This window comes from Macrotis lagotis, chromosome 7 (assembly GCF_037893015.1).
Source record: "Macrotis lagotis isolate mMagLag1 chromosome 7, bilby.v1.9.chrom.fasta, whole genome shotgun sequence".
Taxonomy (NCBI): Eukaryota; Metazoa; Chordata; class Mammalia; order Peramelemorphia; family Peramelidae; genus Macrotis; species Macrotis lagotis.
Window position 1 is genome coordinate 55,424,153 of NC_133664.1, and position 20,235 is coordinate 55,444,387.

Here is a 20,235-nt window from a genome sequence, read left to right on the forward strand (position 1 = left end):
GAAGGAAGGAAGGAAGGAAGGAAGGAAGGAAGGAAGGAAGGAAGGAAGGAAGGAAGGAAAGGAAGAAAGAAAGAAGGAAGGAAGAAAGAAAGAAAGAAAGAGAGAGAGAGAGAGAGAAAGAAAGAAAGAAAGAAAGAAAGAAAGAAAGAAAGAAGGAAGGAAGGAAGGAAGGAAGGAAGGAAGGAAGGAAAGAAAGAAAGAAAGAAAGAAAGAAAGAAAGAAAGAAAGAAAGAAAGAAAGTTATTGTTAGTGGATCTGTGAGCTTATTGATGTAAGAACCCACTTAGTCAATAAACATTTAAACACTAATGATTTAAATTAAAAAAAGAAAGATTGCCCCTACTAGTAATGTATGGCTGCCTACTTTTCTACTATGATTCTCTCCATTGCCCTTAGGTGATGCTCAATTTTAATCTTCAGAGATCATGGTATTCTACTTTGTCAGTCATAAAAGACTATTATAACTTAAAATGATGGGCCTTCATTTTAAATAGTAGTTTGAGAAAACTAAAATTAAAAGAATGATTTTTTTAAAGGCAATCCAGCCTGTTTCTGAATCCAGCTAATTGTCCATGTGTAATGTCTGTCCAAGATATATGTGCTGATGGACCAGTTTGGGGTGATATCTACCCAAATGCATATCATAGTTTGATAGTTTGAAAATAAATATTCTTCATCCGTTCATTTGGTTTTATTTATTTGTCTTCCAGGGTAGAAAGTAAGGTTTATAGTTCTTATATAAGATGCTCTGTATATTCCAGAGCATAATGCAGTCAACACAATGTCATCAATTAGCAAATATTTATGAAGTGCCTATTGAAAACTGGATTTTGCCAGGGATACAAAGACATCAGAGGAACAGTCCCTACAAAGACACCAAAAGGAGAATGTCATTTGGAAAAAACAGCAAGGAAGCCAGGTGAGCTGTGCCATAGAATGTTTGGCAGGGAATAAAATATGATAGTCCTGGGACCAGATTATGAAGAACATTATATACCAAAGAGAGGAGCTGATATTGGATTCCAGAAGTACCAGGGAGCCACTGAAGTTCACTGAGTAAGGGGTTTACATGTTCACATCTGCATGTTAGAAAAATTATTTTGGTGGCAGATTGGAGGCTGGATTGGATTGGGGAAAGATGAGCACCACTAGGAGAATATTGTGATAGTGCAGGTGATAAGTGATGAGAGCCAGCACTATATATAGAGAAAGGGAGAGAGGTCCTATTGGTTGAAATGGAAAGAGTTATCAATAATTGAATGAGAAATGGATGAGAAAGACAATGAATTGGTAAAACTGAATAAATGGGAGATAGTGGATGCCACTGACAAAAATAGCAAGTTGAGAAGAGCAAGAAAACATGGATGTATTCAATTTGAGATACCTTCAGCACGTGCAACTCAAACTATCTACTAGTCTGTGAACTAGAGCCAGAAACAGAGACTAGAGTTGTATGTATAAATGTGATGTGTATGTTTGTTGGGGGTGGGGAGCTCTCTCTATATACATATAAGTAGATGTGTATAAATATAGATATTGTCTATAGTTCCTCTCAAGCATCAACTCAAGTGTCCCCTTTTACAAGAGGCCTTTACTGCAGTTAAATTCAACTAAATCCACACTGTGTTTATTTTGTACGTAACTTAAAACTGAGGCTGCCATGTTTTATCTTTGTATTCTACTCTGTGTCATATTGACATGGAATTAATCATAGTGGAGATAACAGTATATCTTAAAAGCCAGAAATGCTTTTCATACGGACCAAATGAAATACTATATGTGACTGGCCAAAGAACGTCCAGCCAAGTATTATTGTTCAGCTGTGTCTACTTCTTCATGACATTATCTGGGTTTTTTCAGGCAAAGATGTTGGAGTGGTTTGCCATTTCCTTTTACAGCTCATTCACTGAGGATGAACATGGGCTCAAGGTCAGCTACTGCTGATGGCAAATTCTTTGACTTGAAAAGGCTACAAGCCAAGATCAAAGTAGAGGGAGTGTTGGTGCAGGATCTTCTGTTTTCTGATGCTTATGCATTCAATGCAGCCTCTCAAGCTGAGATGTAACAAAGTAAGGATGGATTTTCTGCTGCTTGTGCTCATTTTGGTCTAACAATTAACACAAAGAAAACCCAGGGGTTCCATCAAGCCTGCACCATACCATTCATATATGAAACCATCGATGACAGCAAATGGAGTGATTTTGAGAACTGTGGACAAGGTCACTAACCTCAGTGATATTCTTTCCAGGGAGATTCACAGTGACAATGGTTGACACACACATTGTCAGAGCTAGCTCTGTAGGCTCCAAAAGAAAGTGTAGGAGAGAAGAGGTATTAGACTGACTACCAAACCGAAGGTCTACAGAGCTGTTGTGCTGACCTCATTGTGAAATGCCTGTGAAACTGGACAGTGTACAGTGCCAGATCAGAAACTTAATCACTTCCATTTAAATTGTCTTAGGAAGATTCTGAAGATCACCTGCAGAAGAAGATCCCAGACACTGAGGTCCTTTCTCAAGCTAAACTGCCTAGCATTCCAACATTACTACAGAGAGTGCAGCTATGATGGGCTGGGCATGTTAGAATGCCAGACTATTTTATGGCGAACTCACACAGGGCAAACTCTCACAAGGGGAATCAGAAGAAGCAACACCAAGACACTCTGAAGGTCTCATTGAAGAACTTTAGAATTGATTGTACAGCATGGGAGACCCTGGCACAGGACCAGCCATCAATGAGGGGGCTGTGCTCTATGAGGTCAGCAAAATTGAAGCAGCTCAAAGGAAACATAACATTCATAAATCTAGAGTACCCACCCCAGGGGTTCACATGGATTATTTGTGCCCAACCAGTGATAGGGCATTCCAAGCTCATATTGGTTTGATCAGCCACAATTGGGCACACTGTAATTTGTCTCAAACATAGTAAAGTCATCTTAATCTTCTTTGATAATGAAGGACAGAACCAACTAACCAACCACTTATTTTTATAGATAAGGAAACTGAGGGTTAAGTGACTTGTTCAGGGTCACACAGCCAAAAAGTATTTCAAGTTAGACTTGAACTCAGGGTTTCCTACATCTATGTGCAGTACTTTATACTCTATACCTCAAAGCCTGCCCAGCTAGGATGAACTAGTATGCATTTATTTGTCAATAAATAGACCATTTGAAAGTTGTAAAATTAAATTTACTAAACAATAATACTAAAAAAATTAAAAAAACTTCCTCAAAAAAGTTCATTAAGAAATATGGGGCTAGGGGCCAGCTAAGTGGCACAGTGGATAGAGCACTGGCCCTGGAGTCAGGAGAACCTGAGTTCAAATCCAGCCTCAGACACTTAATAATTACTTAGCTGTATGACCTTGGGTAAATCCCTTAACCCCATTACCTTGCCAAAAAAAAAGAACTATGGGGATAGAAAATATAATCTATTTACACAGAGCAGATTTGATTTCAATCTACTACTGTATATATTTAAAATTATTTGAGATAAAATGGAAAGGAAATTCATGAACTTTACAAACTAATTTCAACTAATAATATGATAAAAGAGAAAGATTTTTTAAAGTATTATTACTATGTCTAGTACAGTTACTTAGTTTAGATATGAATTCTTTTCCTATTCTCCTTCAGATTCCCTTGATGACCTGAGACAAATCACATAATCATTTTGCACATTAGCTTCCCTATCTGTAAGATGAGGATATTATTATTTAAATCCCAGGACCACCAGCTTCCAAGGGTTATCTAAGTGCTATCACTGTACTGGTATATTGCTCTTTCAAATACTGCTTAAAATAAAAGTAGAAGACTTGAAGTCATGCTGGCACCCAAAGGCTTATACACTAATAGCAGTGTTTTTCTCTAAACTGACAATTGGGGATGAGGGGAAGAACAGAAGGCAATAGGCAATGAGAACTGCTATTGTAATGAAGAGAGAGGCTATTCAAGAATCAATAACACTGACACCAGAAAACTGATTCGATTAGACTGAAAGCAACAGACCAGTGAAGATGAGATGAAACCAGAGAGAGGCATCTATATTGAACAGAATAGTAAAGATATACAATATAATGGAGAGAGACGTGATCTGGCTTTTAAACATTGAGATATTAAGAATTCCTTTTTATTTTCTGATGTTAAATCAAATTAAATCAAGATGATTTGGCAAAAATACTTCACATGGAAAGTGACAACCATCAGGGGCCCAACTTTTTATGCATTACAACAAAATACAATAGCTTTATGAATGGAATAATATATTGATTTAGAAAAACTAAAACTTTTAACTTTTTATTTCTGGCCAGATGTTTTATTTTTATGTACCTATAATATGCTACATCAGAACATATCAATATGATGAAATGATGATAACAATATAGGTTATAGCTAGCTCGTTATTGAGAATATGTCATTAATATAAGAAAAAGTGGCTTCCTCTTTCCCTCCCCTCCTTTCCCCTCTCTTTTCTTCTTTTGCTTCCTTCTGTCATCTCCTCTCTCCTTGTCTTCCTTCCTTCCTTCCTTCCTTCCTTCCTTCCTTCCTTCCTTCCTTCCTTCCTTCCTTCCTTCCTTCCTACCTTCCTTCCTTCCTCTCACCTTCCCTCTCTCCTTTCCTTCTTTCCTTCTTGTCTTTGCAAATATAGAAATGCCCCCCAAATGAGATCATTTAGAGAAAGGCTATTTTAGCCCATTTTATCATTTGTCTAGGTTTCTCATATTCTCTAGCTCAAGTTCAAGGATACTAAGTAATCCTTTCATTCTGGTCGGTATAGACTCTTTGCTGTGGTTATATATTTTAATCAAACCCCAGGCCTCTCTTCTTGATCAATCTGGTGTTTAACTTCTGCCAAACCTGTTTTCCCAATGTTCTGTGGAGGTAAGAATGGATTGGTTTCTTTGCCCCAGCTCCTCAGCTCAGCAGAGCCCCTTTCAATAAAATCCACAAAGGATGAACTTCAGATAACCCTTGTCTTTGGCATTAATCCCCCAAGGGAAGCCTAATCAACAGTGAAAGTGAAAGAGCTTTAAAAGGACGGAAATAAACTTAGTTTTGTCTTCCACAATTGAGTTTAGGGTTTCAGCTCACCTCACTCCCAGAATTCAGCAGAGGCAGCAACAACAGTAAATGAACAGAATAATAACATTACCTCATAGCTTCAGGGTAATAACCTCATTATTGCTAAATAGAGTTATTTCAGCAGTAGCTTATAAAAATTTACTTCACTTGTGCATTTAACTCTCTTTTACCTTTATGTCTAACACAAATTTGGTTTCCAAAGCCTCTATTGGATTAGACAAGAAGTTCAAAGAGAGATACATGTACAGGCATTTCAACCACATAGAAGCTTTACAGCCTTACTCTGATCTTTCATTTGGGAGTTCAAAAAGTTAAAGAATGCTTCTAATCTTGTTTTTGTAGGACTTCTACACACACAAAAAATTAAAAATCTAATTCTACCAGTGGATAATGTCACCCTAGTCTTTTCATTCCTTGGCTTTTTGTTTTCCACCATGACCTTCCTCAAATTAATCTCTTCTGCCTTTCCACAATCTTCCTTTTTTATTTTTCATACCTTCACTTTCAAGCCTTCTCCCACTATGTCCAACTTTGCTCCTGACCCCACCACCCACCTTTCCACAGGCCATTGTATAGGTGACCTGAGAAAGCAGGTGGACCAAACATTGGTCAGATCTAATTACACAGCTGGCTTTTTGGTGATAAAATACACTACAGTAACTGCTTCACCACATAGCTCTGCATCTTAACTACTAAGGCATATGGATCATACAACATAAGCTCTTTAAAGATGGGGATTATTTCATTTTTATTTTCCTAATCCCAGGATCTAGCACAGTATTTTGCCCATAGTAGAAACTTAATAGATAATAAATAATTCTTTTTCACTGTAGTTGAGTATGAGAATTAAACCTCCACAGTATCTCTTAAATATGTTCCTTTCTCTGTTCCCATGAGTCTTTAGTCCCTCATCAACTTCTCCTAAACTGTTTTAATATCTTATGTTTCCTTTTAAGCTATTTCACCTTGATTCCCACCCCCTTGTCATTCTACCCCTCTCCAAAATTGCTAAAATCACCCTCCTAAGGCCATGCTACTTTTCTCCTAAAAATATTCAGGGATTTTCAATTATCTCTAACATAAAATATGAATTCCTTAATCCTTAATAGGCTTCAGCCTACCTCACTAGCTTTCTTTTATGCAATTCTCCTTCACAAACTCTATTTTGCAGTCTGAGTGGATGATTAGTTTGTTCCCCAAACTCAACAGCCCACATTTCAGAACTGATGGACATTCACCTCTGTACATGCCCTCAGACTATCCCCCATCACTAAAATGAGCTTTCTTATTTCCAATTCTTGTCAATACTTATCAATCAAATAAGTCAACACTTATTTTATTCTAGGCCCTATGTTCTCCTGGGATACAAATAAAGGCAAAATCAATTCCTGCCCTCACGGAACTTGCAACAGAATGGGGAGACAAATACAGATAACAGAATTAAGGGATGGCACAAGGAGCAGGAAGACTGGAAAACGGCTCCTGTTTAAGATGATGTTTGAGCAAGGGCTTGGAAGAAATCAGGTATTCTTAGAGGCACAGGTGGGAAAAGAAAGAATTTTCAATAGGTGACACAAAGGGAGAGAAATGAGAGATGCTGAAAATTATAAATACACCAGGATGAGGGGCTATAGAATGTATGGGGAGGTGTCATCTGTGAGAAGATTGAAAAGACAGAGAACAGATTTAAATGCAAAGCGGAGGAATTCATATTTGATCCTAGAAATGATAGGAAGTTTAATGAAGAGGGAGGTGACCAGCACGTCCTAGGAAAATCATTTATTTTCTTCTCATTCGATCGTGAGCTCTTTGAGGAATTCTTTTGCCTCTTGTTGTATCCTCAGGGCTTAGCACAGAGCCTGTTGCTTAGTATATGCTCATTATCTTATTGCTTAACTGGCTTTGGCAGTTGTAAGGATAGACTGATTCAGGGAGAGATTGAAGGCAGGGACATCAACCAGAAGGTTCTAGCAATAGAATGCAAATGGATAGATTGGTAGCTATAGAGATAGTGCTTTGGAGCTCTCAATTATAATATATATATATATATATATATATATATATATATATGCAAGGATGTATGTGTAAATATGTGTGTAATAAAAAATAATACATAATGTATAAATGTGTGTATTTTAGATGTGTGTATGTAATCTATAAGATATATACATTATGTATATGTATGTGTATATTTTATATTGTGTATGGAACCTATAAACATTTATGTGATATATGTATGTATATGTGTTTTATATATGCATATACATACACATAATGTTGTGAAGAGAGAAATGGTAAGGTCTGGCAAATGATGGGATGTGTGGGATGAGTGAGGATGGTAAGTCAAGGATAATATTAAGGTTGTAAATCTGAGTGTTGGGAAGATGGGGGTTTCCTTAACAGAAACAGGACATTTCAGAGGAGAGGTATTTTTGGGGGGGCAAGGGGCTTTTTTGGATATAATGAGTTCTATTTTGGATATACTGAGCTTGGAATCTTTATGGGATATTCAGTTCGAAGTATCTAGTAAATATTTGGTGATGCCAACTAGAGTTTAGGAGAGAGCTTCAAGATAATCCAGAAGAGAGGGGATCATTGTGCCCCAGAGAGCTCATGAGATCCACAAGTGAAGGAGAAAAAGAGCAACGATCAGGACAGAGACCAGTGGGTCATTCATGGTTAGTAGGCATGACTTGGCTGAAGATCCAGCAGAAGAGACTGAAAGGTAGGAGGAAAACTAGGAAACAGTGTAGAGTGTTCTGAGAACCTCCTGAGCAGCACTAGCCAGGGAGGGAGGGCTATTAGTATTCAATGATCAGAGAGGTCAAGAAAACACCTCTGCAAGCCCTTCTCTGATCTAGCTACTAATGCTCACCACCTCCCCCATGTTCTTTTGTAGAATTCTTATTTGGGCTCTCCCAAAGAAGGGAAGCTTCTTGAGAGGAGGGGTTGGTCTCTTTCTATCTGCATCATCAGCTCCTGGATCAGTTCATTAATATCTAACAAATACGTTGGTGATTTGGATCTCTACAATGAAGTGGGAATAAGGGTCAGAGCTCAATTCTGAATTTCATGCTTTCATCCTAAAATTCTATTTTAGAGAGCAAGGTGAGGCTAGGATTCAGTTTGAGATACTGACAGGAAGTAAATTAGGATGGTTTATGTTGCACACGCTGAGAGTGATTTTTTGGAGAGGTTTTATCACATTTCTAGACTCTGCAACTTCTCTCCAGGATATTCCTATCACCTGGAGAGCTAAGCTGGCATTACTTCTCTATCTGATCCCACTGACAGACACCACTACATGTTAGAGAGGAGAGCAAAATGGGACCTTCAATCATTTTCTTTTCCCAAGATATAGTAAAGCAAGGCAATAGAGTGAACAGTCATGGATCAGGGCTCTGGACTCTGATGACCCTGATCTGCCCATTGGCAGACTCACTATGGTGGCAGACTGGGACTCAGTTTTCTTTGTTCTCTGGGTACCCTGGCACTACAGAACTAGACTCCTGATGGAGGTGTCTCTCTCTTTCTCCCCTTCAGGACAAAGCCTTGATGGTGCCATTTGACTCTTGAAAGCAGGTGGAGGAAATGAGATAGAAACATGAAATCCTGGGCTTGTTCAAAGGGACCTTTGAGTCATGCCAACTTCCTATGGATCCCTGCGGTAGGGTCAAGTGAGTTCCTGTTTACTTTGATCACATTCTCTCTCCTGGCCTGGCATCATGGCCTCAGCAAGGGTGGGCATCTTCTGGGCAGGGCCCTGTGGGGGTCACTGTTGAGCAGCTCACTGCTCTGCATTCTCTAACAAACTGGCCTGAGGCTGAGAACAGCTTTCAGTCAGACTGGAGAGGTCAAAAAGCAAAATCATGATTTTTGAATAAATGAAATTACTATGGCCCTGGACAGTAAATGGTATTATTCTAAATGCCTGATCTAATCCTGACCCTGGGAGTTTTCAAAGATGATGATGATTGGTATGCCATTGACAGACAACACAACCCTTGGATACAAAATCATTGCCAAAGGAGGATCCTGGAGGTTTTCTGGTCAAATATGAATGGCACGGAGTGAACAGCGTGAGGCCTGCTAGGATAGAAGCCTTCCTCAGTTGATCCAGTGAACACAAAGGATCATGAGGAACCACTGGGGTTCCATTAACAAAAAGTTGTGATTACATTGTGTGCCCCATTCTGTGGACACTCTGGGGGCTGGGGCCACCCTGCCTTTAAGCCCCCTCATCTCATGAATCTCCTTGCATCCAGTCTGGCCTTACTGATCCATATTCCACTCAAATTCCATTCAAATGTGTGTTTGATCAAAGAGTTCCAATCCCCAAGAGGCTTCAGTTACTGGCTCATTCCTGTCTCTAGGAACATATATACATACACAGACACACAAACATATCTACAAAGACATACACACACACACATATTCCTTTGAGTGACAAAGTCAGAATATCCTCTACAATCTGATTCCAGCCTGTCTTTTCAGACTGATTTCCTATTACATGACCCCAAGCATTCTCCTTCCTTTCCCTGATGGTCTAGCTCCCTGTACCCTTGGCTGCTGCTGATTCCTGGAAGGCTCTCCCAAGACACTTCTCCCTCTTGGTAGAATCCCTAGTTCCCATGGAGGTTCTGTTGAGGTCAGGCTTTCTAGATGAGGACCCTCCCCTCGCCTCTCCTCCCCACCTTGGCCCCTTGTATTTCCTGGATTTATAGCCAGTTTCTGTCAGGCATATTCCCTCCTGGGAATTATTCTGTATTGTAGGTACTTTGTGTTTATCCCCCCACTCCCAGGCTCTAGCATAGAACTTTACATATTATAGACACTTAATAGATGCCTTCTCAATTGAACTGTTGACTTGAATTTATAATAATTATCCCAGAATTTGTATCTGGCTTAAATCTCTGGAATCATTTAGAACAATTTTTTATATTTTACAGACAAGTCTACTGATGCTTTTGGTGTAGATCAGTTACTTGACTCTTGGGGATCAATTATTCTGATGGCCCTGGCTTACCTGGAGAGAAATGGAAAACTAAATGGAATCCAAGCAAACTGGAGTCAAAATAAGGAAATAATTCTTAGCCATGGGTGCAAGGAGCTAGAATGGCCTCTATGTTTTTAAAATTTTTCCATATTTAAAATCTAATATAAATAGCCAGAGCCCCACTTTTTGAGAGCTCTGTTTACTATATATTTAGCAGACAATAAAATTCCCAGTTTTTGAAGTTTTTCTTAGGGTCTCAGGATTTAAACCCATGCCAACAGTAAGTAGCAATATATGTTTAATTGCAATATATGGAGTTCAATTTTACTCACTTTTCAATTAATTTCACAATGCTCCAATTTAACAAACATTTAGGTCTACTATATATAAAATGAGACAGTATGCTTGAGCAATTAGATTGACAGATTTGGAGTCAGGAGACCTGGGTTCCAATCCTAGTTTTTAATACTTAGCTAGCCATGCGACCTTGAAGACATCACTTAACCTCTATATACCACAATCAATGTTCTGCAATTTATCTACTAAACCATGGAATGGTTGTAGCAACATTAGAAATTCTCCATATTTGGGAATGTTCAAAGCACTGTACTTGATATTGTTTTCAGACATGTCTGACTCTCTTGACCCCATTTGGGATTTTCTTGGCAAAGACACTAGAGTGCTTTGCCTTTCCTGCTAGAGCTCATTTTATAGATGGGGAGCTGAGGCAAACCGGATGAAGTAATCTACCTAGGGTCTGAGTCTGGGTTTGCACTCAGGTCTTCCTGACGTCAAGCCTAGCTCTCTATCCACTGTGTCATCTTGCCCTCCTAAAGTACTGTAGGAGACACTGGGTTGACAAAGACACAATGTTGTCAGTCTCCTCTGTCCAAACCCCAAACCTTTATTCCTTGGAAAGATCCCTGTGAAATTATAACAAGAGATCAAAGAATTACAAAATTTAAATGTGAGAAGGACCTCAGGGATGATCCATTATTACTCATATCTGAAATCAATTCTCACTCTATCTGACAAATGGTCAGCTAGCCTCACTGGAAGGACTCAATGAGAGGAGGGTTACTCATCACCAAAGGAGCCTATTCCACTTTGGAACAATTCCAAAGGTCAGGACATTTTTTTTAACATTAAGCCTAAATTTCCCTTTTTTTCAACCTCTACCCATTCTTTCTGGTTTTGCCCCTTGTAACTAAAATCCTCCCTTAAGATGAAACCCTCTTCCACACTCCAAATAAATAAACATATTGATCATATTAATGAGTCTTCCCTTCTCCAGGCTACACATTCTTAATTCCTTTAGCCAATTTTCACAGATTGAGTCCTGTCCCCATCATGGGTGCTTTCTAGCTTATCAAATATCCATTCTAAGCTGTAACACTTAATACAATATTCTGATTAGGACAGAATTTTGATGTTTTTCTCTATTCATATAAGTGTTGCCTCTTTTACTGCAACCCAAGAGGCCAGTGTTTTTTTTTTTCATTTGTCATATCCTACTGCTGACATATATTAAAACTTTTTTTCCCTGTTTAGTCATTTTTAGTCATGTCTGACTCTTCAGGACTCTATTTTGGGCTTTCTTGGCAAAGATACTAGGGTGGTAATACATTTACTTCCATAGTTCATTTTAGAGATGAGGAACTGAGGCAAACAGGATTAAGTGATTTGCTCAGGGTCACACAGCTACTAAGTTTCTGAGGCTGGATTTGAACTCAAGTCTTCCTAACTCTATCCTGGCTCTATCCACAGTTCCACCTAGCTGTGAGCCCCATGTTAAACTTATAGTACTAGTTCTCATTCATGAAATGATTAACTGTGTATACCTTCCCCATTTTATACAAATAAAGTTAACTTTTTTCAGTCTAAATTGAAAACCAAAGTCTTCATTCATTCCTTCTATTGAATTCCATCTTATTAGATTCAGTCTCTCCTTTTAAGAGTCTTCTAGACCCTAATTGTCATCCAGTGCTAACTATCCCTCCCAGCATCATGTCATTTAAAAATAATTGTCTTTTATTTTAATCATCGATAAAAATGTTGAACAGCAGAAAGCCAAAAAAGAGATTCAAGAAGTTCACTAGAGACCTCCTGCCAAGGTAACCTTGAACCATTCACCATTAATTCTCTAAATTTGTATTTTTACCACTTCTGAATTCATCTAATAATATTATAATCTAAGCTGTATCTCTCAAATTTTTCAACAATATGAGAAAGTTTATCAGAACTTGTGAACTATATATAAAGACTGTAGTTATAGAATTTCCCTTATTTCCCAATTTCCCAATTTGGTTAAGCCCAAGTGCTATGGGCAATTCTGAGTCTTTTAAGTTGCAGTGAAAATGCCAACCAACATTGGTTGGCCATGCTGTGAGCCCACAGATTCTGATTAATGAATTTTAAAAAGGAGAAATATATTGGAACATTCAATGTAAATGGATAAACTAAAGCATGGAAATACCACAAAAAAAGAATTCCTATATTTTTCATCTTTTTTCATATAAATGATTCACTCAAGTGAAGCTATCTTTTTTTTCCAGATCTGGTTGGAAAACCCTAGACATTAACCTCTGCTAGCCTCAGTAGTCTGTCTTCTTCTCCCAGAAATTGAGTAACTGTCACACAGAGCAGATTTCAGTCACTTGAAGAAGGCTAGAAGTGAATGGCAGTGAATCCTATTAGCCAAATAGGATTCCCAGAGCCAGGCCCAGAGCTAAAAGACTATATAAATCACAGAAGTAAATCTAGTCCTAATGTTACAGAAAAAAAAAAGGAGAGAGAAAAGGAACCTGGTATGTCCAGTGCATGCTAAATCATCTCATCACTATTATAAGAGAAAACTATAGTTAAGGGTTTTTTAAATTAAGGAAAAAAGACAAGAAACTATATGTTTATAGTCTTTAGCACAAATTGGTTAAATCTTAAAGGAAAATATTCCACCCAATATACTTTTCACCACATCGGGGCTCCCCGCACCATTTGTTCAAATGAAAAGGAGCTAAAAAGTTATAGTTGTGAGATATGGTGGGAATGCTGGCAAGTCATGAAATTCCACTTTTAGTCCTTATCCTTGGAGCCTTTGCTCTGCCTGTGACCAATGGAAAACAATAATCCACTGTAGCCCTTCAATGACTCAGCCTGGAACAATGTCTCTGGGAGGGCAAGGGTTTTTTTTTTTTTTTTAATCTGAATAATCTCAGTAAAACCTGAGAATGTCTTCATGGTAATTCAGAAAATGACAACTTAATGAAGTTGGGAAATTCGGGGAACTTCAAAATTATTGTGCAAATTGCAATAGTTGGCAGAGGTTGCTCCAAACTTTGCAGTAACTACTGGAGCACAAGCCAGGAAAAAAAAGGAAATGAAGGAAAGTCAATGCCAATTGATTTTTTTTTTAAATTTTATTGATTTAAGGCAATAGGATTAAGAGTGACTTGTCCAGTCACACAGCCAGGCAATTATTAAGTGTCTGAGGCTAGCTCTAAACTACAGCTCTCCCAACTCCAGGCACTCCACCCACTTGCGCCACCCAGCTGCCCCAGTGCAAATTGATTTCAAAGGAATTAATCAATAAATTGATTAAGCAGATACAAAGTGTTAGATTGGGAATGAGTCATGGGAAAAACAAACACAGAAATGAAATAGTTTCTGCCTTCCAGCAATGGGGTATAAAAGAATATACATTTATAAAACATACAATATTTAGTAAATCAGAGTCAGTTTTGGGGGTGGGTACTAGTAGCTGGGAGGGGGGCTGTCAAGAAAGGATAAATGGATAAGGGGGCACTTGAGTTGGGTTTTGAGGGAAAATAGAGATGCTAACAGTCAAGAAAAGAGGAGTGAGTTCCAGGAATGGGGGACAACCTGTGCAGAGATCTGGAGGTGGGAAATGGAGGGGAGAGAGAGAGAGAGAGAGAGAGAGAGAGAGAATGAGAACACGAGAACACAAACAGTAACAAACAGTAGGAAGACTCTTTTGGCTGAACAGGATCTTGTTGAGAAAGGAATATCTAATAGAACTGGACAGGTAGGTTAGGGCCAGGTTGGGGAGAGTTTTAATGTCAACAGAAGAGTTTGTATTTGACACTGAATGTAATAGGAAGTCACAAGAGTTAATATTATATTAATATTATATAGAGGAAAGTGCTTTAGAAATATGACTTTAGCAGCTTTGTGGAGGTTAGATTAAAGAGAGACTTCAGGGTCGGAGACCAATTAGGGGTCCATTGCAATAATCCAAGTGGGGCCATAATTGGTCTTTCGGTCTTGAGTTTCTTTCCTCATTAATTTATCTTCCCTACAGCTGCTACAATGGGAAAAGAGGACAGAAAACCCTCTGGCTGTCCCCTCCTCTCCATGGTTCTCTGTGAGAGGCACAAAGGAAGAGGTAAGCAGCAAGTGCTCAAGAGCTCAATCCCTCCTCCAGAGCTTGCTCTCTTCTCAAAGGGCTCTTCAAATTGTCGACCTCAAAATAGGGCTATTCTGTTTTGCCTAGGCTCAAAGGAGCATGGTCGATCCAGGCAATCATTAGATGTTTCCAGTGTCCAATTTATTACCTTCTTGCAACAGCCAATCACCTACACCTCTATCAGATTGATTGAAGAATGTCTTCAGTGTGATTAGTGATTAATAATAATAATAATAATACTCAATTATATTATCAGATTATTTCAAAACATTTTTCCTTTCAATTCCTTGATCTTATTGAGGGACTTCTCTATCTGCCTCCTTCCCATTTATCTTTGCTGTTCCATTGTTAATATAGTTATTGATACTTGTCTTTCATTTTTCTAAGAGGACCAATGGCATCTTGACTCATATATGAAGTGGATTTAAGGGAGGCAAAATTGCATAAAATCGCCTCATTCTCTCTTCCAGAGTCATTAAAGTCCAGTGGCAACACAAAAGTCAAGATGACTGACAATAGCCATTGTCATTAGAAGGCAAAGAATGATCTTGGCATCTTCAAGCACTAAGTACTCCACATAGCCTGCTTCAGTCTTCTTCATGGTTTTGTTGGAACAAATTGATAACCATCCACCCAATCTATCAGAGTGAGTCTCCATATATTCCACCAACTCAACAACAGTTCAGTTACCTTCAACCTGGTTGAGCCCATCTGTTGAGATGATTTACTAGGGTGTGACCATTGTGCATGCAACAGCTTTTTGAAACCACAGATAAGAGTTGGGTGAAGTGGGCACCAAAGGTGGATGAGTAATTCATTCTTTTTCTTTTTTGTAGGATTTTGCAAGGCAAATGGGGTTAAGTGGCTTGCCCAAAGCCACACAGCTAGGTCATTATTAAGTGTCTGAGGTCGGATTTGAACCCAGGTACTCCTGACCCAGAGCCAGTGCTCTATCCACTGTGCCACCTAGCTGCCCCTGAATGAGTAATTCTTAAAAGCCTCAGCTGGTCCTCACACCCAGAAGTGCTAGTTCTCCCTGAACACTCCATATACCCTATTAATATAGAAAGGCACTTAATAAACTTTTTGTGCCCGAACATATCTTTTCATAACAAAGTCTTCTGCCTTATTAAAACTTTCAAAGGCTTTAAAATTTTATTGTACTTGAACTCTTATGGGTTTTTATGGAGATCCTGAACTCCAGATGACATTGATTTTTTTACTTGCTATTTAAGATGAAAAATTGAGAGAAGTGATATGAGGATATCCAAAGCAGTAACTATATTTTGCACAATACCTGCAAACATATGGAACAATTTGAACAATGTGTTTTATAAACATACCTTGAAATTTTTATGGGAAATTACTTTCTAGATCTCAAGTTCAAAACATGACTTGGCTCATTACTAATTGTCACCTCATGGAAAAGTCAACTTATCTCTTCCATCCTGTGGTTCCTTTACAGCAAAAACAGGATCCCTTCTAGCACTTAACGTCAGTGATGATATAGAAATATCAAATATTATCAACAATGCCTTAGATCCAAGAGACGAAAGGAAAGTGCATAAAAGAAGTCTGTGATCTGAAAATGACAAGCTCATCAAGAAAACAGGGCAAAAGACAACATAAAGACAGTTGGGATGCTTCAGGGATACTTACAAATGTAAGAATAACCTACAAGAAGCTTCCCAGACCATCAACTGAGATTCATGGAAAAAAGGACAAGAAATACTCAGGACAAGAGTATATGGAAGAGTTGTTGATCCCTATGAATGGAGAGTGAAAAGGAGCTTGACTTCGCACAAGTTTTTGCTGTCTAAGTTGTTCTTCTGGTTCTTCTCACTTCATACTGCCTCAGTTCATACAAGTCTGTCTCTCCAGGAAAAAATAGTCTTTCTGCTTTTATTTACCTCCCTAGCATTTAGAGCCTAGATTGTAGTGATAAATGTTTATTGATTTATTTATCCATGATATTGTAAAATCCTCCTTTTCATAATTTCTTACAGCCCCCCCCCCGCAAATTTCATTACATTAACATGGTTCAGGAAGTGATTTTGTTGCTAGGATGGGCCAGTCACAGTGCTATGGGTAGATTATGCACAAATTCAATGAATTATTGAAGAGAACTCATGAATATAACTTGTAGGTACATGGTCATTTGTATGTTGTCTCTTCTATTGGAACATGAGCTCCCTGAGGGCAAGGGCTGTTTTTAACTTTGTTTGGCATAGGCTTTGTTTAGCCTGGCACATAGTAGGCCCTTCATAAATACTTCTTGCTGCTTCTACTTTTAGTGTAGCTTTAAATTGTGCTTCCCTAAGTGCCCCATAGATATCAATTGCATTCAATTTTTTTAAGAGCAAAGAAAAATTGGTAGAGTCAATGAAATAGACATGGAAAATGAATCTGGATATCACATATTATTCTTACCCAATGTCTGTCTGAAAGATAACTTCCAACCTCTTGCTGTTTCAAATGAATCTGTCTTGAATACCAGGAACAAGCTATTGTTGGTGCTTTTGATATTTGGGGGGAGCTGTGAACCACAGAATTTGCCAAGAAGTGGAGCACTGGTATTTGGGCCATCATATACAGACAAGTAGTCTTGGGAACAGAAGGTGGAAAGGGCCACATCGAAGTCATTGAACCTGTGAACATGAAAGTTTTCATGGTGAGATTATTATCCATATTCAGTAGTCATTATTGTTAGCTTTAGGTAGTCTATCTAGCCCTTGCTACATTTGGCATTTTTCCTTTATACTTTCTAATACCATGGACAGCTAGATGGTTCAGTAGATAGAGCACTGGTCTTGGAGTCAGGTGAATGGAAGTTCAAATCCAACCTCAGGCAACATCACTTACTAGCTGGGTGACCTTGGTAAAGTCACTTAACCCTGATTGCCTTTCATCCAGGGCCATCTCCAGTCATCCTGATTCCTATATAGAACCAGATGGCTCCAGAAAGTGAAGTTGATGACTTAGCCTAGTCCACCCCCCCACTCAAATTCAATTCACATGCTTGCCATGGTATCACCTCCCGATATCATGGTCTTTCCCTTCTTCAAGAGTGAAGGACAAACATCATCATCATCATCATCATCAATATCCAGGAACTTCAGGAAGCTACCCACTTAAACCTGGAGTGTATCTGTTGGGCAGTCTGTCCTAACTTGGATCCATATGCAACACTCTTCTGGGCTAACATATCCTGTTCTGAGTCTACCTTAATGAACACAGTACTTGATCACATCTTTATCTTTTTGCTGTAAAGTTACATGTGTAAATTCGAGTATAGTTTTGATCTAAGTAAATAGAGGTTAGGCCAATGAATTATTGTAGGTGTGTGGGTATATGAGAGTGTATATCTAGACCTGTAAAACTTTATGAGTTTTACTCTTCTCATTAGGCAGTGTCAAAAATCCCTTTGTATAAAGTGAATTGCACTATCATTCAGAATGTTCTACCAAATACAAGATGATAGCTGTTAACAGTAGTTACAGTAACATTGAACTAGATAAAAAAATGTATATAATCTTCATTTGGCTTTTTATTATCACCCTACCTTTCCAGACTTATCTATTATACACATACACATACATACAGACTACACTTGATTTACTTTCTGTATCCCAAAAACATAATGTGATCTCCTATCCTCACTCCTTTTTTCATACTGTTTCTTAAGCTGGAAATATTTTCCTTTCCTTTCTGTCACCCTTCAAAGTCCAATTTAAAATATCATTTTCTCTCTGAAGCATAAACCAGTTGGAAGAGCAGAGGATTTGACTTTGGACTCAATGACGTCTATAGCCCCTTCAGGCTCTGAGTCCATGCTTCTTCACTGTCTCTATAGCTGATCGCTTCTCACTGTCATCTGACCTAGCATGTTCAGAGTTCTCTAATTTTCTTACCATGTAGGGCCACTCATCTAAAACATCTGCTGATATATCATCTCTCTGGGATGGAAGCTCCATGAGGAAACAGAGAGGCTATATCTTACTAAACTCTGATCTCCTCCAGGGTTTGACAGTGTTCTCTACACAGTAGGCACTTATGAATGGATGGTTGAATGACTGTATAAATCAATGAATGGCCAAGTTTGTAACTTATGTATTTAGAAAAGCAGACTACTTGGGTTTCAGCTTAATTCAGGGGAAAATGTAAGAAAAATAGGAAATTCAGAAGAATTATAAAGATTCTAGGAAATGCCTGATAAACCAACATTTGAATGGACTCTTGAGCCAGTGACAGATGATGTTTCAAACAGGATTGCTCGCCTATCTCATTATAAATATTGAAGCAATTAAAACAATTGCCTTTAGAGAAATTACAATAATCATTTTGAATTAGATGGATGGCATTTTTTTCAGGTACTAACTAGGATTCAGTCTGAGTCAATAATAAAGACCCATACTCTGTTTTTTTTTTAATTTTAGGGTTTTTTTTCAAGGCAATGGGGTGAAGTGGCTTGCCCAAGGCCACACAGCTAGGTAATTATTAAGTATCTGAGGCCAAATTTGAACTCAGGTACTCCTGACTCCAGGGCCAGTGCTCTATCCACTGCACCACCTAGCCACCCCAAGACCCATAATCTGAGTCAACAATAAAGACACATTGCCCAAATTTAGAGATCTAGGCTAATATAACTTCATCCCACTCTCCAAAACAACTCTTTTCTACCCTGATGTAACTTTAATGAGTTACATTTTTTCACTTTTTTTATAAAAGGGTCATATTAAAATACTACTTTCAAAATGATTTCCTTAAGGAATGTATTTACATACTTGAGTGATATCACTCTGTCACTTCTAACAGTGATGAGGTAGGAGCAGTCCATATTGTTAGGGTAGTTTGCTAGTGAATAGGCTGGGCTTTTGATGCTGCCATAGGATAAGTTGAAGTTGCCACCACATGCTGTAACATAGGAAAAGACAACAAACCAAGAACAGTTAATTTATTTTAATGCATGAGAATAAGATTTTGGAGCTAATCTGTTTTTGTTTTTCTTCCAGAAAGAAAATTAATTCCTGCTCCGATTATGTACTGCATCAACATCCACTTCACTTTGTATATCATATTGGTTGGGATCCTTCTTCTGACTTTTTTTCAAAATGAGAGGAGAAGGGGAGATAACAGGAGAAACTCTCTTCCTCCTCATTTTCCATAGGCTTTGTCTATTATCTCACAGAAAGCTCTTCACCCTGGAATTAGACTTACCCTCTGGCCCTTCAGCCCCTCCACTGATGGATTGGTTCCTCTCAGAACCTCCATTTTAAGGAAGGAACTTGGGCCAAACAAGTTTCACTCTCCATTTTCCATAGGATGTTCTCTACCATACTCCTTCATAGTAATATCTTCTATCCTCCCCCTATTTACTGGTCCACAAAAAGTTATCAGAAGACTTGGTCCACTGAAAATCAATCCAGTGACCTTGGAATGGCAATTTCATTTAAATAAATAAAATATATGAAATAAATAGAGGAAAGAATCATCACTCTTTGTCATTCCTTATTACTGATGACTTTAGTTATAGCAAAAATATATACTTAATATAAATAGAACCATGTAGCATATGCCCATCAAAAGAATAAGGAAAACCTGTGTTTTCTATACCCATTTCCCACAGAAACATTTCCCTACATTTGTTTTTGGAAATTAGAAACTAATCAATCATGGCTGCTGTTTTGAAAGACTATTCAGTTTTGGGTTCTAGTTGAATCTTCATTGAAGCAAAAG

The 20,235-nt window shown here is 38.3% G+C and overlaps 1 protein-coding gene across 1 annotated transcript in view; it reads right to left on the reverse strand.

The window, feature by feature from the left end:
- Positions 1-20,235, reverse strand: part of CUBN (cubilin) — a 284,271-nt gene that overhangs the window by 30,311 nt on the left and 233,725 nt on the right. Inside the window, exons 58-59 of the mRNA XM_074192929.1 lie at positions 19,284-19,413; positions 16,930-17,147 (exon numbers count right to left, since the gene is read on the reverse strand). Coding sequence (XP_074049030.1) covers positions 16,930-17,147; positions 19,284-19,413 — 348 coding nt within the window. The remainder of the gene's footprint in view (positions 1-16,929; positions 17,148-19,283; positions 19,414-20,235) is intronic.